At 37.8% G+C, this 22,835-nt stretch overlaps 2 protein-coding genes across 2 annotated transcripts; one reads left to right on the top strand and one right to left on the bottom strand.

Annotated features, from left to right (window-relative positions):
* Nucleotides 1-76: 76 nt before the first annotated feature.
* On the bottom strand, nt 77-18,060 carry itcha (itchy E3 ubiquitin protein ligase a). The gene is made up of 24 exons (XM_074641517.1): nt 17,927-18,060; nt 16,040-16,119; nt 15,714-15,855; nt 14,796-14,920; nt 13,012-13,143; nt 12,116-12,164; nt 11,799-11,977; nt 11,278-11,593; nt 10,982-11,077; nt 9,958-10,132; nt 8,762-8,831; nt 8,530-8,614; nt 7,325-7,453; nt 6,905-6,977; nt 6,648-6,719; nt 6,464-6,552; nt 6,079-6,238; nt 5,819-5,952; nt 5,037-5,177; nt 4,031-4,151; nt 3,788-3,892; nt 3,321-3,417; nt 3,149-3,221; nt 77-2,796 (listed from the first exon to the last, which is right to left on the bottom strand). The coding sequence occupies exons 2-24, from the start codon at nt 16,062-16,064 to the stop codon at nt 2,697-2,699; spliced, it is 2,688 nt and encodes an 895-aa protein (XP_074497618.1). The 5' UTR covers nt 16,065-16,119; nt 17,927-18,060; the 3' UTR covers nt 77-2,696.
* Nucleotides 18,061-19,317: 1,257 nt separating this feature from the next.
* bloc1s1 (biogenesis of lysosomal organelles complex-1, subunit 1) lies at nt 19,318-22,561 on the top strand. The gene is made up of 4 exons (XM_074641503.1): nt 19,318-19,508; nt 19,644-19,716; nt 21,179-21,311; nt 21,972-22,561. The coding sequence occupies exons 1-4, from the start codon at nt 19,448-19,450 to the stop codon at nt 22,080-22,082; spliced, it is 378 nt and encodes a 125-aa protein (XP_074497604.1). The 5' UTR covers nt 19,318-19,447; the 3' UTR covers nt 22,083-22,561.
* Nucleotides 22,562-22,835: the final 274 nt, after the last annotated feature.

Raw genomic sequence — 22,835 nt, 5'->3', positions numbered from 1 at the left:
GTACTGAATTGTGTGTAGGGTATTGTAAACAAAGGTGAAAACTGTTGCTGTGATAATAATCAACACGTCACAAGTGTCCTGAAGGAGCCCAGTGTTTAAATCACTTTATTACTGTTTTTTTTTTCTCTCTCTCAATCAATCCAGTCCATAGTTACAGGAAACCCATCCTCCAAATAAATAGTTTTCAACCATCGACTTCCACTTATCAAAAAGGTTAGAGCTTCAAAAAACAGTGATTACACTATCAACATGATTTACAATGCAATCAGTACAACTAAAACACTATTTTGCATATTTCTATACATTTAACTGCTCCATGATCTGGAACATAGCAGTGATTAAACAGTGAAGTGGTTAATTCAACCAGTTTGGAGTGTCAAGGTGCTAAATTATTAGTTGTAATCTGTTAAAATATTCAACAGTAAACATTTTAATCACAAACCTTTTTTTTTTTTGTTAAAATCAAGGTGTTTTTTTGTGTTTTTTTTACAAATAATCTCTCGTCTGCACACCAGTGGGTCCACACAGAGTTTTTTTGTAGGTGTATGTGTGTGTATTACTGCCAGTAACGGGAAAAATGTGAGATAATGTGAAACATCTGACACAATAAAGTATAAAGTGAGCAGTAACTGGTGTTGACTGAGGGTCAATACACCTGTCAGTTCAGTGAGGGAGAGCTGAGGCCTTTTTGATGTAATACCAGCATATTCATGAGCAAAACATCCTTTTACATTTTATTGGGAACTTGAAATGAATTTGCTGAAACTGAATTTGTAGTCAAGAGTTTTCAAATGATCTGAGATACACATTGAAATTAAACCACAGAATTTACACCACGCTGCCTGCATACACTCTACACAGCTTGGACAGTTACAAGTTGTTAAAAAATATCACTTTACAGATTGAAAATTTGTTTTTTAAGATTGAAGTAGCGGAGCTACGTTTTCTGTACCTCACAGTGTTACCCACTAATATTATAAAGGACACAAGTGACACAACTGATGTGAGATGTGTAATCATTTAGGGGGTGTTAAGAACTGATTACACTTGGTTAAGTCAAGTTTTACAAAAAAATATTAAATAAAATCCTTTGGTAGATTCATTCCATAGTCATTTTCTTAAAGTGATACTCTACCCAGTACTAAAAAGAAACTAAGTTTGACATTAGCGGAGCTATTTTTTGGAAAAGACATGAAATACACTAATATACTACTGTACAAATCTGAATACCTAAAACCCTATAAAACTAGGGCCACTTATATCACATTTATTCAAATCTTAATTATCAACTTATACCTGCAACCCAAAGGGGTCCACTGCTTGGGTGAACTAAATGTATTAAGATATTAAACACGTTTTCTACTTTGTCAGCATATTTACATAAACTGCATTAGTCACTTAACACATTAGACAGTTAGGAGTCAGTATCTTCATTATTGATCTAGGATAATACTTAATTCTGGACGTCTAACAGAGAATTGGCTACCTTTCAGTGGGAAAAAGTAATTATTCAACAAATCGTTGTTCTCTATTACATTTTACATCCTAAAGCTCCCACTTCATTAGTAGCAGCTCATAATTACCAAGAAAAGGCTTCACTCTTTTCAGTCTCCCTGACTGGTAAAGGAAATGACAATTCATGGTCAAACAGGCTGATATTCTATACAGGACAGATCATTTGGGGAAGGCAAAGTTATCAAATCAAATCACAACCAAACCAGTTTCACCACTTGCAAATATGCAAATGTTCTCTATTTCATATTGAGAATTTAAATCAACAGTAAAGGCTGAAACTTACCAAAGTGTTATAAAACGATCAAACAAATCACTGTTTGGCTCTATTATTGGCAAAATAGTTTTTTCTACAAAACTATTGCACATAAAAATACAACCTCTCTTAAGAACAATCACAACCGTCTTCCTGCTCTCATAACTATGTGCAAACTAGTTCAAAGTTTCAACTCAACGTTATAAAGTTAAAGAAATCAACCTGTCAAAATAAGAGAAATTAGCGTTACAATTAGCATTTATCAAAGTTATTAAAGAAACTGCGTGTGTGTGCTACGGGAGTCAGTCCAGTCAGTCAGCTGTTCAAAAAAAAAAAATCATCCATCCATTCAAATACAGAAAAGTTGAGTCTGAAAGACCCAAAACCATATTATGTGCCTTTGATGTTACTTTCAGATATGAATCTTTTTATTTTCAGTCAAAATGCACAAATATGGTTCTTTCCTCTAAAATGATTAATTCTAGTGCATAGACCCAACAATCTGGCTCTTAACAAGTTACAACTGCACAGATTCACAGATGTACGTGTAGAAACTGCACTTGCGCAACGCAACGTACGGCGAGTGCTGACATGACGGGGTGAGAAAGGCGTCCCTTCTGCCTCCATCGCCTGATAGTGGGCCGACCGGGGCTAAGTCAGGGTGGAACTGATCATGTAGGTGGGAAGTGAAACAGAGGGAGGAGAGGAGGATTCACAAGTCCTCTTGTGTGGGATAAATGAATTTGTGACGAAAGCCGCTTAGAAACTGTTACCGCGTAAGATAATGCGACAGAAAATGAAGATTTGTACGTCCATCTACCAGTTTAAAAGCAGCTCCTGGCTGCGAGGAGAATCGGAGAATCCATTTCTCTCGTCTGAAATGGATATGGCTCCTCCATCCCATCATACAGCTCCTGCGCTTGTTGCATTACTCCTGCCCAAACCCTTCTGTCTCCTCTATGGCGAACATGAGCTTCTCCTTCAGCTGCTCGTAGCTCTTGTAAGGAGGGAGGTCCAGGCGATTAAAGCTACACGGAGAAAAAGAGAAATATGAGTGTTATTCATGAAATTCTGACTTCAGTGGTGAGGAAATATTTCACTGCTGAACTTATTTCAAATGACGCAGCATAAGAGCATCTGCTAAATAAACACTGTAAACTGTATTACTCAATGTTCAACAACAATGCATTCCCACACAGTATTATATACACTTTCAAATGCTATCAAATGTCAAACAATAAAGGAAGGCTGGTGACTGGATGAATCAGAATTGACTAAGAGGGTTTGGTTGTAAAGGTTTAATCCTGCAACAGTTTGGATATCTGGTCACACGCCTGAAATCTGAGGAATTCTATGAATGCAGAATGACCGGCCACTTACCATGTGTGGCTTCGTGGAAGCCAGTTCTCTTTGCCCACTTTCTCGATGCAGAACTTTTGAGCGCCGTTGCTTCCTGTATTGATCAATAACAAGCATAAAGACAATTAAAATCAAGAAGTCAATTCTGATGTGATATACAGTGTGTGTGTATATATGTGTCTATTTTGCGTACCCATCAGGTCAGCGAAGCCGCCCACAGGAAGGCGACAGGTTCCTGTGACAAACTGCAGCAGCCTCATCCTCTTCTCGTTGTCCATCTCCTTCACAAACTGTCAACACATCATTCTGTGTTAACAACACTTAGCAAATCCACTATGACAAACTGTTTGTTTTTTTAAATCATATATAATTCTCCTAAATTCCCATGTTTTTCCTTTGCTTTATTAATTCTTTGGACCCAGTGAAGACTCACAGTCTCTGAAGTGACAGCAAAAAGTGATCCAATCCCAAAAAGGTTTCAGTTATGAGTTCAAGGAAAATGTAATCTTGAAACAACATCAAACTGCAGTACCATTGTGCAGTATTAAGCTACTGTAGTCAAAGTAGAGCAAAGTGAGAAAGGGAAGAATGAGAAATGGTGTTTTGATCTTTCAGTTTGACTGAACAGTACCGTCTGAGTGTGCTGCTGTATGTACCAACCTGCCAGAACCAGAGGATCTGTTTGCTGCTCCGGGCGTAATGCCTGTAGATTGTGCTTCTCTGCCAGTCCACCAGGTCGATCTCCTGCATCCCGCACAGCATCACCTACAGGCAAAAAGGAAAGCAAGATCTTTATTGTGAGGTCCAACAGAATCAAAAACTTTTTGAAGGACCAATAACCAAATATCAAACTTTCCTGCTTTGGTAAACGTTGTAGAGAATACACCTAGTTTCTTTCATTACCTCTAATTCCTTAGCATCAAAGTATTGAAGGTACTGCTGGGGCAAAACTTCATTGAAGCCCTCAAAGAATGCTTGAGTCTGCTCCTCCACACCTCTGGACAGCCTCCACTCGGCCACCAACCTGCGTACAGAAATATGATAAACATAACAAAATCAAACATAATGAAGAAATTAAGATTCACTGTTGCTTAAAAATGAGAAAGATAACTATTCTAAGTGTTGTGATCAAATAAAAAGTGTAATACCTCCTTTCAAATTTGAAGTAGTAATGTACATTTACTCTCCTTTAAATGCTGTCATTCTACTGATGTGTTTATACAAAGCACTTAGTTTATTAATGACCATTACCTCTCCATTACACATTATGAATGGGAATACATTGTCAGAGTTTCACTGTAGTAAATATCAATGTGTTATACTGTTGCAGGTCGGCCTGGATAAAGCTATCAGTGTTGTATGTAACGTATTATAGATATAAAATAATATATGGATATATTGATAGATGTATAGACAGACATCTATCACTATCTATCTCTATCTATCCATATCTATATCTATATCTATCTATTTGGGCTGTACGATTTTGAAAAAATATCGAACTGCGATTATTTTTGACTGATATTGCAATTGCGATATGATTGGCGATAATTTTTACATCATTATTCTCATTAACAATCATATTAAAATGGTTATGGTTTGATTTTTTGCAGGGATCTGTACCAAACAAAGATGTTTTTAAGTCTGTAGAATATGATGTGTAGGCCCGGACATCTATGCAGCACGACAATATTTATTTTAAAATGGTATTTTAACACACATTTCGCCTCTAACAAATATTGCAATTTTAACAAATACTGCATTTGAAAATTGCAATAGGCCATATTGCAATTTCGATAAAATTTAGATTAATTGTGCTGCCCTGCCATCTATAGATCGATAGAAAAGGGAATGTAAATGCGATAGTTGAAGAAAGACGGTGGATGAGAAGCAGCGGAGGCATCTGTACCTGATGTATTCCTCCTTGTTTTCCTCCGTTACTTGGACGTTCCCTCCGTCTGCTTTCAGCTCGTGGGTGGTGACCTCCCCCAGGATCTCCTTGTCAACGGAGAAAAACATCTCCAGTCCACACTCCTCTATGTTATTATCCCTGCAGGCCAGAGAGTCATTATCATTATTAACAGTAACAAAAACATCTACCAGTACCTCCAAATACATTAAAATGTTACATCTCCTTGTTTAAAAAAAGGATAAAAATGACTATTCGCCGTTTTACAGTACATGGGGGATTATGTGCCAGACTATTTCCTGCCCGACACCAGTAATTTCTTGGAGCTTGTTACCTAGGCGCTGGTCCAGGCTAAGGAATAGACTGGCACATATCCCAGGTATCCATTTTTAATCTAACTCCTGGCAAGAAAGCCAATACGTGCATTTCCCAAAATGTATAACCTTTCCTTTAAAACACAAGCTCTACTAATCGCAAAAATAAACGTGGCAGAAGTACAAGTGTTACAGGGGCCCAGATGATATTGGTATAAACCCAAATATGTTGGAATTGTGGTAACTGGGAAACAAATTGATCTTATTTGTAAAGAATATGGTGCTTACATTATTATCATTCATTATATATTCAGTGTCTTCAATATGAAAACAGTTTAGGGTTCACTACAGTGTGCATGTTTACATGACATCAACATGCTATCCTGTCCATCCACTCATGCAAATCCTCCCTACTATCACCATATTCTCTACATGTCCATCAGCTACCTCTCGTATCCCCAGACCTACTTGATCCAGATGAGTGAGTTGTAAAACTCTGGATCTATTGACTCCAGGTCTTTGAGAGCCAGAGGTTTGTTCAGAATACGCTTGTAGAAGGGCAGAGAGAAACCGGTGTCGATGAATTTGCCGTGGAACAGGGCCTAGAGGGGAACAATGCAGGACAGTCGGGTGAACAAATGTATTTAAAACAACAGCCAGATATAATACAGAACACAATTCAGTTCAAATACTGATGGCATACTAAGTGATTGTGTAGACAAATGTACCATGGCGATAAAGCGTCCTATGAACTTGAAGTACTTGAGATGATCAGGGTTGATGTATGAGGCAGGGTTGATCTGTAAACAGTAGTTGTCCTTGCCAGCATACTCGAACAAACAGTACATGGGGTTCAGTACTTCGTGAGACAGCAGGAAGAACCATTCCCTGAAAATGAAAACCACCGAGGACAAATAAAACACATAAGTGGAAGTGGTCAAACTGGTTGAGGTGGTGTGCAAAATCTTGTACATCAGTACTAAAATGAGATGTATTGTACATTAGAACAGGTTTTATGAGGTAAGGGTGGCGTCAAAAAAGCCATAAAAATGAGAACAAAACATGCCTCAGGAGTCACACAGATTGTAAAAACAAGAATTCAGATGACAGTACCTGGCCACACCTCCGTAATCCAAGCCTTCCTCTCCAGGGAAAATGATCCACAGTCTCCGCCTCAGATCTTGCGGGTGAAAGCTCATGATCTTTGAATACAGACAAGGAATTACAAACACCTCAAACATTAACAGGACAATACTGTTAAACAGAGAACTGAAGAACAGTATATTAAAATGACTACCTGTTGAAATGAATCCTCAAACAAGGTTTTCCGGGAGACGTTAATCTTAATGTGCTGGGGCATCGACAATTGCTGAGAGGTAAAAAAACAACAACAAGAACTAAACAAATGCTTTCATTTTAGACAATTTGAATTCTTTAACATCAGTGAACATTAACTTTTATCCTCGCACGAGTGCTCACAAAGGAGCAGCATGAAGATAAAGAGAGATACGACAATCATGGGAGATAACAAAGCACCTGTCGTGCAGCACATACCTGACACCAGAACCTGAAGTATTGCACTTTGGCTTTGAAGTCCCTGACATAGGTTATCTGGGGCCCGTTCTCACTGTGGAAAAAGAGCAAAAGAAACATTTTCAATGTTCATTAACCAAGAACATTTAGTTCATGTGTGCACATGTTGTGTGTGTGTCACTGTTCATTCACATCCATGACTTGACAAATTGATGACGGTGTGATGATCATCTGATGTGATATCACTGATTTAAATGTATGTAAACCTATTTTTATATCAACATTAAATCTAATTACTCTGTGTATGTAATATGAAAGGCGTTGCTTTTAGGGACAATTATTGTCCGTCGCAATGAAATTAATCTGAATCTTCAGGCTAAAGCTCCTGGACAGGTTTTCAACTCGAGCGCGTTAACGTCAAAATTTAAAACAAGAGCTTACAGTGAGGATTTCCCCGTGCGAGGGTCAATGTAGGTTGTGGTTCGCCTGTTGTGGTCTACAAAGTAGGGAATACCGTCCACAGTGAACCTCATCTCCCAACCCTCCGGCAGGGGCTTGTCATTCAGCAGCCTGAACAAATACACATGAATATAGAAGTCAAATACATCAAATGTTAAAAAGATAAATAGGTACACACAACATTTACATTGCAGGTGAAATTGGGGAAATCAAATTACAAAAGAAAATATGCACTGATAACCAAAAACCGGAGCATACATTATTTATAACCACATAAAAACAGTACAATAGATGCTACGTTTGTGCATTCCTCAAAATATTAAATGATTGTCATGAAGCAGAATTTCTAAACATTGACGTTTTCTTCATGCTATTTAGATATATCTCTTCAGATTGACATTAATATTAAATATATTTTATTAAAATAATTCAAGAACTTGGAAATATTATAATTTTACTCAATGAAAGTCTATTTCTTCTTTAGAAAACAGAACACAGAAGTATGCCATACTCAATATATAAATATAAACAAAAAAACAAATGCACATGTCCTTAATATATAAAAAGCAGAGCGTCCTCCATACTGCTTCACAGTCTTTAACTAGTGACACTAAACAGTGTTTAGTTAGATGCTCTTTCCTTTGTGGACAAATAACTTCCTCATTAGATTATTAAAGATTCACCATTTAGAACAATTATCCCCTACAAAACAATCATGTTTGAATCCAATCAATATATTTAATTTTTTTTTTAAGTTATGTTAAACTTTCTGCATTCTATATATCCACACCTCCAGGATTGTTTGCATGTGTTTGTCCTGTCATGATCCACCTGCTGTTAACTTGTTACAGGTTATGACAGCTCTGTAGCTCTACTACGTCATGCAGCAGATAAAAGTCATTTCCTATTTTAAGATGGTAATAATTCAATTTATTCCTAAACCTAAAAAAAAGGACCACATATGTGTCCCTCCATTCTCCATACTTCACTCCTAATGTCACAGTTAGCACTGAGTTTTGTGTTTCAGAAATACTGGAGCTGAGCGAGTTGCTGACACATTAGCGCCTCTTAGAGACAATAATACAAAACTACAGCTAAGTTTCGGCAGCCTTATTTATAGTCAGCATAATAAACTGTATGACACTATCAGGATACACATTACATAACACACACAGGCACACACTCACCCTTGGGTCCTGGGATCCTCCCACTGTGTCGCCCGAGTCGGGTGATGAACAAAATACACTCTGCCGTTGGTGTCTGTTCTCTTCTCTGAAATAAAAAAAACATGTTTACTTATATATATATATATATAATTAAGTATCGATTCACTGCCATGCATTTCTACTAACATCACAGTCCTGTGTTTTTCTATCATTTCAGTAATTACAGCTAAAACAAATGCTCAGTGATATTTACCCCAACCATGTGGCAGAGGTCCCAGCGGGTCAAACTCTTTGTTGGCTGTCGCTGCCAACTGGTCTTGGAGCTGAACCAGAGAGAGAATGGGACACATGTTGATAAAGTCTAAAAGAAACTTAAAAACTGCCTCTGTCACAGCCTGTTTAAGCAAACAGAACTGTAGTATAGTTTAAATGTATCATGAAGCAAGTGTAATTGATCTCATAGCATTTCTTATCTCTGTTCCCACTGGGTGTTAACATTTTAACGTTCCATCTGAAATCAAATTAATTGCAGATATAAAGTCCTTTGCAATAAAGGTTAAGTGCTGGCTAAAAGCAAACCAGAACTGTATCCATTTTTTTTGCAAATTATACTATAAATTACCACGATGTATTGGTGTGTTGTGGTATGTGTATTGCGTGATGTGTAATTTATTGTATTTCCATAGTTGTAATGTATTGTGGTCTTATGATAAAGAAAGCTGTATAATTTAACTATACTGTGCATGTAAAAGCCCAACTGGGGACACGAATTGAAAATGATAAATAGCTACAATCTCTCAGGATAGCAGTTTCATGCCCTGTATTGGAACGATGTTAAACTGCATCGTCCCTATCAAATAAAAAATAAATAAAATCCAATTAGATCTACCATGTGAGCGTGTAGGAAAACTACAATTTGCAGCAATGCTGTAATAATAATAATAATAATGATAATAATAATAATTATAATAGGTGTGGTGTTTGTAATGCACACGCAGCCTGTAAAATAAATGATTGGATAGCGAGCCAAAAATGTTACGAACCAAAACTTTCCAGTGTTTTACACCAGAAATAATGTGTTCTGCTTATTGTTACTTCACTTTGATGTTTGAGCTTCACTGTGCAGAATGATGTATTTGCAGAGTTTATCACTGAAATGCTCTCAGTTTAACATGTACAAACATCATTTTGTGAACATGAAATTAACAATATTTGCATATTTATCAACACTGGATCTTTCTTATGGGCGTAGATGTAATTATAAGGCATTTTAACAAGGTAAGTGAACTTCCAGACACAAATTATCATCCAAAGCAGGGTATTTTTTATGGGTCATAAATCATGTCAGGATGGGATCTTTAAGTAAATCACAACCACTAAATGTTCAGAGTGTGCTTCACGTGCAGTGAATGTAACAAATCCATTAACTAATCCAGTGACTGCTCTCACCCCGTAAATGAACCTCTGGTTAAACTGCTGCATGGCTCCCTGCAGCTGGCTGCGCTGGTGCTGCCACTCTTCGTAATTACGCACTGACTCCTGCGTGGGGCGTTGCCACGTGGTAGTCCGGGTTATGTGGTCGACGTAGTACACCCTACCCATCGGGTCCACCCTGCGCTCCCACCTACAGGAAAGGGAAAGTAAAAAAGAAAGCAGTGCTGAGTTGACAATGTCAGCAAAGTGGCAGATGTGCCCAAGGGCTCCACATGACATCCATATGATTACAAGACACACTTTGTTTTAACTACATCACTGACATTAAATCTAAAAACATAATGGGAACAAAAAAAGAATGCAGCTCTACAGTAACGGTAAAAGTGGTTATAAAATATTGAAGGGAATGATTAATTTGCAGCCTTTAAATTGTACAAACAAAATAAATATATATATATATATATAATATACATCTGTACTAATCAGAGATCATTTTTATGGTTTGCGGCTGCACAGCCCAACAGAGCGGAGCAAGAACCATGTTAGTATTTGTAGGAGCTATTTATTTGTTGTTAGTTGTTGTTCTATTAATAATAAGTAGTAGTATTGTTTGATTGATTATTCTAGATGTTTGCTTTGTTTAGATTCGATTTTTAATAATTTCCTTTTTTTTTTGTTGCATAATTAGTATTTTGTTTTGTTTTGTTTGCCAAGTGGCTAACACTGTGGGCATATGTGGTTATATATGTAGGCAGGCAGGTATAAGACCAGCATGCACCTGGGTGGGCCTATGGGGTTTTACTTTATGTAGTGGCCATTTGTCAGAAAAATCCAAATTAATCACCATGGGTATGTGGTACACACAGACCGAGAGGCAAATAAATCATAAGAGGCACAGAGACTTTGCATAGACAATGGACTCCTTTGCCTGTGTATAACACTTACCCATGGTGCATCAGTGGCCATTTGATTTGGATTTTTCTGACAAATGGCCACTACAGTATTCATAGTATAAAAGATGAATCAAGTGTGTTAGTACCCTGAAGGCAGAGGATCAGGCCTTTCCCAGGTTGTCCTTTTCTCAATGTGATCCACAAAGTACACCCGTCCATTCTGGTCCGCCCTTTGCTCCCACCTGCAGAGAAGATACAAAAACAAGTGAGCAAAGACAAAGCACAGGAAACAGGATTCAGATGGGGGTCAACTGCAGAGCAAACTGATTGATTATATCACTGAAACACTATAATTCTTTAAAATATCTCAAACTTTGCTACGTAATACAATAACAACACACATAATGTTAACAGTGGCTACAGTGAAGACTTGCTCTTTTACCCGGGTGGTAAGGGGCCGTTGCTCATGGGTGTGATTCTGGGAGTTGTTGTGGCCAAAGCTGCTGAGGCTGAGGTCCCTGGTTTGGGGCCACTTGCTGTCTGAGAACCTGCTGCTGCTGCTGCTGTTGCTGTTGCTGTTGCTGTTGCTGTTGCTGTTGCTGTTGCTGTTGCTGTTGTTGCTGTTGCTGCTGATGCTGCTGCTGCCCCTGCGCCTGAGTCATCCTGTTGATTTGAACACCCACTAGCAGACGCCTGAGAGGAGCCATCGGAAGGTGGACCTTCACTCAGCTCACTAGGAGAGGAGCTGCTAGAAGAGGCTGGGGACAGGAGTGGGAGGATGGTAGAGAAGAAAGTAAGAGGTGTATTTACTTTGATTGCAGTCATTAAACACAGTGCACACACTATTTCGGTACATGAAAGGAAATTGACGGTATGTGAGAATGTGAAATGACTGGTATTCCAAATTGTAATAGCTGAGTAATGTAGCTAATGTTATATTGTAATATCTCGTGATTTTCCTACTTGGTGAGGGGGCTGGTCGGCGAGGCGTAGGAGGAGGAGGGCGGGCTGGTCTGGGAGGACGCGAGGCGTTTGAGCCCCCTGGAGATAGGGAAGGAGAACCCTGACCATTGACGGCGTGACCATTAGGTACGATAACCCACTCCTCTGAGTCACTGGAGGGAGATGTGTCTCTGCTTGACCTGGGGATCAACATATTTTCTTGAGTTATTCTTAAAGTATACTTCATAAGAGATATGCTTTTCTTTGACCAAATTCCTAACCTTAGATTTGCACCAAAAAAAAGCATGTATAGGCCTATAAATAAAAGTTTACTGAACCTGTTGCCGTTGTCTCCATTTTGTTTTGCGTTTCCGTTTGGAAGAGTGGCTGGGAAAAACAGAGAACAAGACGACAAGTGACATTTAGATAAAAAAAACTTGGGATTTTAATGTAGGGCTGGGCGATACTTCAATATGATAATTTATCGTCTTTCAGTGGAATCATATCGAGATATCGCGATGCACGATTACATTGTCTAAATTGATAATAACAAGCACATTTTTTATTCATTTTGCACTAAAGTGCTTAATTAAATGAGAAAATACTCAGCACTTTTCATTTGTCAAGCATTTCACACAGGAGTATACAAAAATAGGCTTTACCATGTGGTTATTTCATATAGACAAAACATGCTATATCGTCATATATATATCGTTATGGAGATATGAAATGAACTTTATTGTAATAGAAGATTTTGGCCATATCGCCCAGCTCTATTTTACTGCAACAGTTGGTTATTTATGAATTGTGACCAATACATGTATGAAGAGGGACCTTTTACAATTGAAAAATAAAGTTACGTATGTAAAGTCCAATTACCTAAAAAATATTTTTGGTATTTCTGCACTACAGTGTCTTGTTAGCCAACAGCTCACATATACAGTACGCTGATCTCTATATATTTGTGACAAGCTAAGTTGGCCAATGTATCAGTTAGCTTTTCTACAAACATCTGATCAGGAGCCAAAATATATAATATATTATAAATATATAAAAAATAAATTGACGCCCTTCCTAATTCACACTGATGACGGACAAACTACGAAGAGAAAGGAAGGGAGAATCTGTTAATAAGAACTAAATTATAAACATTCTGCCCATCTATGTATAGATATCAATTTGTTCCTGTGGTCAGCCTCGTATAGTGGATTTCTTCCTGTGTGTGGCTCCTTACCATGTTCCCTCTCTGCTGTGGCGAAGGTCTCTGGGTCTACCTGCATGCCATCCAGACAGACTGACAGGTCACCTATAACATCCCGAGGGTCTCTGTCAGAGCACAGCTGCAGTGTCTGCACCACTTCACATACTGCGGGGGGGGGGGGGGGGGGGGGGGGGGCACAGAATATAGTGTTAAACAGGTGCTGATAAATTTGCAAGACTGACATCACACCTCATCACAACCAAATGAAAACAGACGGTAATAAAGATGCATTGAGGCAGTAGTAGTTACCACTGAATCTATGTACTTTTTCCCAATGAAAAATCTGAGATTAAAATTAAGAGACATTTTCCTTAGGAGGGCCCCCCTCACTGGTATTTGGTTACCGTTTCCAGCCCTGCTGGTGAGAGGACGGGGCTCTAAAGATGGCAGTCACTCTGTCAGCTCAAACCACTTTAGTCACAACACGCTGCATGGCCTCAAGGGGCTACTAGCAAGGGTTTTAGAATCATGTATAACTATTGGCAAATGAAAAGCAAGCAGCTATAAAGAATATGGACCATACTTTTAAGTCACATGCTGTGCGCATGCCGCTGTATTAGGCTGTAAACACACTCAAAGCAAGCAGGCGGTCACAAGCTTAGGTCAGGCCTGTATCACAGGGAAAAGGGAAACTAGTGAGAGTGCTGTGTGCATGAGGGTTGTTAAGCTTATCAAAGCCCAATAAAACGTTCTCATAACAAACACAGGCAGATATGCACTCTTACACAAAGTGTGCAGTGTCTACAGTGTGTGCAGACTCTGCCAAATATTATATGCTGCTGATAGACATAGACACAGACATAATGAATACTGAAAGTGAGATTACAAGGGATACCGCATTTTATTATCCTGAAATATGGAAGCCATGTGGTGGGAACTTTGTCCTGAATATATCATAATATTCTGTGGGAATCAACCTAGAAATATAAGCTCCAATTAGACATTAAATTGCTCTTTTTGTAGCTCCATACTCGGCTCCTTGGACAACACATATTTCCAGTATAGTATAACAGTATAAATGAGCAAAACTCTACAAAATAACCTTGTACTATAACAACATTTATAGCACAAAGTTGTTTGTTTGATTTTAAGGCCCAATCGAAATGTCCCACCTAAGGCCTTAAGCCCTGAACCCTCAGGGACTTAACTGACGTCACCTGGTAAATGGTTGAGTGTGAGAGACTGCAAGGGAAATGGTATAAATATGAATGGGACAGCACTTTGCATATCACGTCACCTTGAGGACATCAATTGTGGGTTTTTATTTGACTTTTTTACTGCCTGATTTGAATGTTTACCAGGCTCTTGCCTTAGGAGAGGAAAGGTAATAGTCAAATAATCAATTTACTCGTTTTTGTCAAAACAGCATCATTAAGCAAAATTAAAATAAATAGTAAACCTGGTGTGTAATATAGTCTAATGCCTGCACTACAGTGATTTCATGTGTTTTTTATTTACCATCTTAAATCCTTAATGTTAATGTTTCTGTGTAAATTTCATATACCAGGCTGAACACCCATGTGCTGTCCTCTTTGTTTACCTTTTTCTCTTTAACCCCACTGGGCGTCCCCTGTTCAACGTCAAAAGCTATGAATTGTGGGTAATTCCCTCAGGCAAAGTCCGCAGAAATGTGGATTTATGGAAAGTGTGCAAAAAGTGCGTCTCAAAGTCTGTGAGTCGGTGAGTGCAGACATTGAGATTGGGCCAAAGAAAACACAAGATTACCACTTAGGGGAAAGAAAGTAGTGCGAACTCACGTTTCAGGTCGTTAGCCTTAAGGGTCTCACTGATCTCTAGGTTGGCCATTCCCAACAGGATGTCTGCTTTTAGTGTCTGGTGGCTCCAAACGCGAAAGATCAGCTTGCTGACTGGAGTTACAATTCTGTAGATAAGTGAGGAAATGACGAGAAACAAGTCAACACCAGAGTAAAAGATGAAGGATGACTTGCACTAATGCTGAAATGATTCATAGCTGACTATGAATAGCTGTGAAGAAGTGAATCAATGTCAATTTTGGTATTCAATTTTTTTTCTTAAGTTGGGGGGAGGTCCACTGTATAAGGCTATGGCTTCTTAACACATCTGTTTTATTTCAGATATATATCCTAACAAAGGCTGGTAAACACCTCAATGTGAGGTTTGATTGCTTTTCTATGTTTGACATCTCTACAGGGTTTGGTAAGACCAAAAAGCAAGAAACCACCTCTGGGATTTAGGGTGGTATAAATAGACACATTTTAAGATTTGATGCAATCTATGATTTGGAGATACTGTGTTCTAACTATTTATGCTGCAGAGCTTTACTAATAAAATGCCCTTGAGGTGGGTTATTAGTTTTTAGTTGGCACAGCAACCATGTACAGCAGTAGGTGTTGGGCACATGGACTTTGTGAACTCATTCAGATACATCAGATATCCATTCAGAATATACCCTCCAAGTATTTAGTTCACCCTTATTGACACAATTCCCAGCTCAGTAACCTTACACCAGAAACAATATAGACATCAAACGTAGACTATACACTTACAACATGCAACTAAAATATAGATGTTAATAACACCCACAGTGTTGTACAGTATGTAGACTAAATTTAGTTTCAAATGAATAACATTTATATTACCAACTCGAACATCCTCCATTAAATAACCAGCTATTTGTTAAACTGATTACTCACACTGTGACAGCCTGCTTCCATTTGGGACTGTGTGTGTTGTTGCACTTCTCAGTCCTCTTTGACTGGCCGTCCACGGTTACCTCAACATACGGGCTGGGACCAAACCAGTTCTTTTTGTTTTCCTTCAGCTTGGCTGAAAGCACTAGATAGGAGAAAACACCATAGTGAAATTGAAGGTAATATAACTTTCACTAGATTTGATTTTTCACTACAGGAAGTGAACGACCCATAGGCTGAAGCTTCCTATAGCCAAAATCAAACAACACTGAACACTACAACTTCATCAATTTGTCAAATTTTTGTTGATTAGATATCTGATAACTGACCTGTGACTTGTAATTGGGCCTTCATGGTTCATCCATAACACTGCAGCCTTGTTTGGCTACACCGAAAGGACCTGCAACAACTGCAACCAGTGACATCAGATGTAAACAAACATGGGACACTCTGTGCAGGTAACCTGCTTAACAGGGTGATTAGGCTATTAGGTTGCTACAGTACAGTCAGTGGAAATAGAGCCTGGCTTTACACACAATAGCAAGTATGGGCTGATGAGGATATCTAACTGAAACAAAGGGGTATGTATGACTGGTTTAGGCATCTAGAGACATTATAATAGCATGTTTTTAAGTGATGCCAAATCAAAGATATAACCTTTGAGTCAGAACTAAACATGCAGAAGCAGTGTTCAGTTTGTATGCACCAAATATTTGGAACAAGCTCCCAGAAACCTGCAGGACCGCTCCAACTCTGAGCTCTTTTAAATCAGCTGCTGCCTTTTATTAAACCAGATAATGACCTTATACTGCACTAGAGCTTTTACTCTTGTGTGTTATATTCTATTTTAGCTTCGATCCTAGCTTTTATTTTGAGCTTGTTTTTATTTTCTAATCTTTAATGTTTTTATAACTGTTTTAATTATGTCTTAATGTTCTTTTGCACTTTGTCGCAATGTGTATGTAAAGCACTTTGAATTGCCCTGCTGCTGAAATGTGCTATACAAATAAAGCTGCCTTGCCTTTGATAACTTGTTGATCTCCATAATAAAAGCAAAGCTAAACATTTCAGGTGAATTTGCCTTACAGTATGAATTTTAACTGTACACATTTAAGATCATTTTTATGTGTTCAGACATACAAGCTGCACTAAAATGCATGTTACCCAGAGACTTGGTTAGCTTAGCTATTTCTATAAACCACCGTGTAGCTTCCATAATAGAAAAAAATCCCATCCTTAATTTAGCAAAATTAAGTCTCACTAAACCTCCCTTTGCTAATCTTTGACAATATCCTGTTGTCAGGACATGAAGTTAGTTAACTAGACAGTTGGGATTTGTTAAAATGTAACAGAAAGATGTTGAGTATATCAGACAGTAGCATAAAGTTGTGCTCCCTGCTATCTGCAACATGAAGTAACTGTGAGTTGATGAGGCTATCTCACTAAAACAAAAGGGTGACTGGTTTAGGTATCTAGAGACATTATAATAGCATGTTTTTAGTGATGCCAAATCAAAGATATAACCTTTGATAACTTTTTGATCTCCACAATAAAAGCAAGGCTAAACATTTCAGGTGAATAGTATGCATTTTAACTAAACTGTGCACACATTTAAGATCATCAAACTGCACTAAAATGCATGTTACCCAGTGACTTGGTTAGCTTAGCTATTTCTATAAACCATCGTGTAGCTCAGCCCATCCTTTAACTTAAGCTAAATTAAGTCTCACTAAACCTCCCTGGCTAATCTGTGACAATATCCTTTTGTCAGGAAAAGAAGTTAGTTTACTAGACAGTTGGGGTTTGATAAAAGGAAACAGAAAGGTGTTGAGTAGATCAGACAGGAGCATAAAGTTGTCAGAGGCCAGTACAGCTGTAGCTTAGTAGCTTTATGTGTCAGGTTAGCAGGCTAGCCAGCAGATGTGTTGTCAAGACAACCTGAAACACCAGCCGTTTGAAAGGTAACTAAACATGTAGTATTGTCTATAATGTGTATGTCATTTAGTGAATACGTGAGAGAGAGGGAGAGTTTCCACCTCCTGGGGTAACTTTAGTTCGCCTCCGTGCTGAGCACCGAGGAGGCTTTAGGTAGCTAGCCGTGTGTTGACTGGCGGTAGTGGTGCTAACAGCAGCCGGCTCCTACAGCTGCTTCAGATGGTTTCAGTCGAGGATGTCTCTCTCTCTTCAGTGACAGACTGACGCTAAGGTGACTATACCTGAGAGAAGCAGATGAAGGGCCCAGCAGACTTGAGTCTCAGCTAAGCCTGGGTTGTTGTTGACAGGTAGCAGCAGCCTGCCATCAGCGCAGCCTGCTGTTTCCGCTAGCCAGGACAAGAGCACTGTTTCCGGTTCCAGGTTTTCACAATAAAATAGCTATACAACCTCCGGGAGAAAAAATAAATTAGTGGTGTTAAAATGATTTTGCGTTAACGCGTTATTATCTCATTAATTTTATAATTACAATTACCTAATACATATATGTTTTTTATTAAACATTCTTGTTTTAATAAGTCTACTTCATCATTTAGTTATAATAATAATAATAATAATAATAATAATAATAATAATAATAATAATAATAACAACAACACCTATTATTATTATTATTATTATTATTATTGTTAGTGGTAGTGGTAGTAGTAGTAACAGTGTTATTAACATTCTTGTTAACATTCTTTTTTTAATATTTCCACTTCACAATTTAGCCATAATAATAATAATAAAAATAATAATAATAATAATAACAACAATAATAATAACAATTATAATAATAATAATAATAATGATAATAATAACAACAACAACTATTATTATTATTATTATTATTATTATTATTATTATTATTATTTGTGGTAGTAGTAGTAACTGTTATTAACATTCTTGTTAACATTCTTTTTTTAATATTTCCACTTCACAATTTAGTCATAATAATAATAATATAAACAATAATAATAATTATAATAATAATAATAATAATGATAATTATAACAACAATTATTATTAGTATTATTATTATAATAAGTGGTAGTAGTAGTAACAGTGTTATTAACATTATGGTTAACATTCTTGTTTTAATATTTGTACTTCACAATTTAGTTATAATAATGATAATAATAATAATAATAACAACAATTGTTATTATAATAATGAAAATGATAATAACAACAACAATTATTATTGTTATTATTATTATTATTATTATTATTATTATTATTATTATTAATAATAATATTATTGTTGTTAATATTATTATTATTATTACTGTTAATATTATTGTTGTTAATATTATTATTAGTGGTAGTACTAGTAGTAACAGCGTTATTTTTAATTATTGGCACTTTTATTTTGAAGGCTGAAACGCCATGACGTCAAAACTGGTATTGACGTCACCATAAAACAAATGTTCCTAATTAAATGATAAAATAAAGAGCTATTACATGCATTTAAATTATGTTACCATTCAATATACTAGCTGGTCTGATTCCTACACTGTCTGTTGCGTTATTTTAATAACTCAAACATAATAATAACATTACATTTTAATGTGATAAATGGCGACATGAGAGATAACACGACATTTTTTGGGCACGCCCACTGCTGTCGCATGAGCTTGGTCTCATGACAGCGGCTATATGCTAACGTTAGTCAGCTGATCGATTCTCCATCGTCCCAGTTTATAAAACACATGTTGTTCAACCAACGTTAGTTCAAAGAAAGACCTTCATCGAGCTGTAAAGATGTTGTCTCGTCTGCTGAAGGAGCACCAGGCGAAGCAGAACGAGAGGAAGGAGCACCAGGGTGAGAGACTGGCTAGCTAGTGGGTTAGCTACAAGATGCTAAAAACAAAGCTGATGTTGAGTGTGTCAGAAGTAACGTTATCAGGTCCTCCAGAGTACTGACTGGTTTACTTGTTAATGTGGTTTACTTGCACAGAGAGACGCAGGCGTGAAGCTATTTCTGCAGCCACCTGTCTGACAGAAGCCCTGGTGGATCACCTCAATGTTGGGTATGAACAGTCTGCTCCTATACCCCCCTGCTGTATCTGTCTTTATTTACTAAAGTCTGCTCCTATACCCCCCTGCTGTATCTGTCTTTATTTACTAAAGTCTGCTCCTATACCCCCCTGCTGTATCTGGTTTTATTAACTAAGGTTTGGCAGACATCCTGTTATATTTCATAGTTGTAGAGTAATGGTAGTGGTAGTTGAGGATTTGGGATGTGATGACATCCTGACACCTTCATTACTGGAGTTACCCTGCACTATACTCATTTTTTAACAGTGTCTTCTGCACTATATTCACTTTTTTAATAGTCCTGTATCACAGCTTTTACCCTGCACTATATTCAGTTTTAACAGTTTTCTTATGTATAAGAAATATACAGTATATTGATACATAATGCTACACTGAACAAAAATATAAACGCAACACTTTTGCTCTCATTTTTCACGAGTTGAAATAAAAGACTTTTTCTATCCACACAAAACACTTATTTCTCTCCAATTTTGGTCATAAATTTGTTAAAATCCATGTTAGTGAGCACTTCTCCTTTACCAAGATATTCCAACCACTTGACAGGTGTGGCATATCAAAGATGCTGATTAAACAGCATGAGTATTACACAGGTGTGCCTGTCACTCTAAAATGTGTAGTTTTATGTCACAACACAATGCTACAGATGTCACAAGTTTTGATGGAGCGTGTCATTGACATGTTGACTGCAGGAATGTCCACCAGAGCTGCTGCCCGTGAATTTCTCTACCATAAGTTGTCTCGAATGTCTTTTCTGCGAATTTGGCAGTACATCCAACCGGCGTCTTCACAAAAGACCACGTGCAACCACGCCATCCCAGGATCTCCACATCCAGCTTCTTCACCTGTAAATCGATTGAGACCAGCGACCCGCACAGCTGATGCAACAGTTGATTTGTACAACCAAAGAATTTCTGCACAAACTGTCAGAAAGCGTCTCAGGGAAGCTCATCTGAGTGCCCGTTGTCCTCAGCAGGGTCGTGACCTGACTGCAGTCTGTCGTCGTTACTGACTTTAGTTGGCAAATGCTCACCATCGATGGCGTCCGGCACTTTGGAGAAGTGTTCTCTTCATGGATGAATCCCGTGTGGCCAAAATATGCATATCTGTAGGCCTAGTCATGTTTTTTTAAAGATAAAGCTGCACATTTTGTGGTCTTTCATGGTGACCAGCCCAAGGCACACCTGTGGAATAATCCTTCTGTTTAATCAGCATCTTGATATCCCACATCTGTCACGTGCATGGATTATCTTGGCAAAGGAGAAGTGCTGACTAACATGGACTTTAACAAAGTTGTGACCAAAATTTGAGAGAAACAAGTCTTTTGTGTGCATTGAAAGTCTTATTTAAACTCGTGAAAAATGTTTCTGTTCAGTATATATTTTCATGTGTTAATGATACTGTAGCACCCTCTTATTGTTTCCTGTTTTACCTTAGAGTTGCCCAGGCGTACATAAACCAGCGTAAGCTCGACCACGAGGTGAAGACTCTCCAAGTGCAGGCGAGCCAGTTCTCCAAACAGACTGCTCAGTGGATCAGCATGGTGGAGGGTTTCAATCAGGCCCTAAAGGTTTGTAAGATACACTGTGTGTGCAAGAAATAAATCCATAAACAAGGCTTTTTCTGTCATATCATCTGCTTTTATACAATAACAACTTTGTTTCACCTTTTACGTTTTATAATTCCTAAAGCTGTCAGATCAATAAGTGCCCTTGCCTTTTATTGCTATATGCAAAGTTGGATTCTGTAAAGGATATGAGGTCCTGAATATGATATACCTAATGGCAGCACTTGCAGACAGTATCCCATTTAATTTAGTTGAATGTTGATGTATTATGAGTTGCTTCAACACTGTGTGACCATCTTACATTATACTAATGAGTACTCATTTTTAATATCACAAGTACTGCTTAATGCAGATTTAATCACATCTATTGTCTTGTTGCAAACAGCGACTCATCAAAACTTACAATTGCTCTGTCAGATTTACTAAAAGCAGATTAGTTTCATTGACACAGGTCCTAGATCTGAGCGGATTGGACAGGTGGTAAAAGCAATTCATGAATGAGTTTCCACTCCCTCTGCAGTTATCCAGCTTATATCATCCTCACAGGGGAGACGGGGCGAAAGGGTGCCTGGAAATGTTTAAAGCTTGCCTTTTGCTAGTCCTGATAATAGGTTAGACTGGTAGATGTACACATGAGTGATATTAATTCTGTTTTTTTAACAGGAAATTGGGGATGTGGAGAACTGGGCCCGCAGTATTGAGATGGACATGAGGACCATCGCCACAGCTCTGGAGTACGTACACAAGGGTCAACTTCAGTCTGCTTCCTCATAGACTTCACGGTGGGACGTTTACAGCTGAAACTAAACACACTGGAACGAAACAGGAATCCAGTTGACTCCTCAAAGATGCAAGCAGCAGTGACTTTGCTCGGCTGCCTGCCCCTCTGAGTGGACTAATGCTGATGGTTACGTTGTTCAGAGAAATGTTGAAAGTCTGAAATAGGTCTAACATCTATTTAGTAGTGACTTCAATTAAACATTTTGGCGATCGGTTATTGAATACTTTGCCAGTAAAAGCAAGTATATGTCATGAAGGTGTCGCATGTATAAACTTGTTATAGGTTTAAGAGGCCACAGACAAAATTGTCTTCTTTTCAGCACCTGATACCTAAACTATGTATGTCTGTGTTTATGTTTTATATGTCTATGCACAGTGATGACTTCACTGTTTTGGCAAACAAATTAACTTTAGCTTTTGTAACCATTTAGTGATGTAACATTATTTTTAATAAAGCTAAACAATGCATTAAACTGATGTTTTTTTTCATATGAAACAAGGCTAAATAGGTTTAATCTACCACTACAGTGTGTGTGTGTATATATATATATATATATATATATATATATACAGTATATATGTATATGTGTATATATATATATATATACATATACATATATATGTATATACATATACATAAGGCTTCACAACAGCTGTTATACAGAAATTAAGCAGGACAAGGAGACATTAGCATGAAGATCCTCATTTGAAAAAGGGAAGTTTGAGCAGGCCGCTCAATAAGGATCC

The sequence above is a fragment of the Sebastes fasciatus genome, chromosome 1, assembly GCF_043250625.1.
Source record: "Sebastes fasciatus isolate fSebFas1 chromosome 1, fSebFas1.pri, whole genome shotgun sequence".
In the NCBI taxonomy this organism is placed as follows: Eukaryota; Metazoa; Chordata; class Actinopteri; order Perciformes; family Sebastidae; genus Sebastes; species Sebastes fasciatus.
Note: the sequence above shows the minus strand (reverse complement) of the source record. Positions and strands in the feature narration are given on the sequence as shown.

Coding starts and splice junctions, on each gene's coding strand:
- itcha (XM_074641517.1), bottom strand. CDS start 16,064: ATGAAGGCCCAATTACAAGTCACAG. Junction 13,144..14,795: donor TAAGGCTAACGACCTGAAAC/GTGAGTTCGCAC, acceptor CCCCCCCCGCAG/TATGTGAAGTGGTGCAGACA. Junction 3,418..3,787: donor AGATCCTCTGGTTCTGGCAG/GTTGGTACATAC, acceptor ATGTGTTGACAG/TTTGTGAAGGAGATGGACAA.
- bloc1s1 (XM_074641503.1), top strand. CDS start 19,448: ATGTTGTCTCGTCTGCTGAAGGAGCACCAGGCGAAGCAGAACGAGAGG. Junction 19,509..19,643: donor CGAGAGGAAGGAGCACCAGG/GTGAGAGACTGG, acceptor TTACTTGCACAG/AGAGACGCAGGCGTGAAGCT. Junction 21,312..21,971: donor GTTTCAATCAGGCCCTAAAG/GTTTGTAAGATA, acceptor TTTTTTTAACAG/GAAATTGGGGATGTGGAGAA.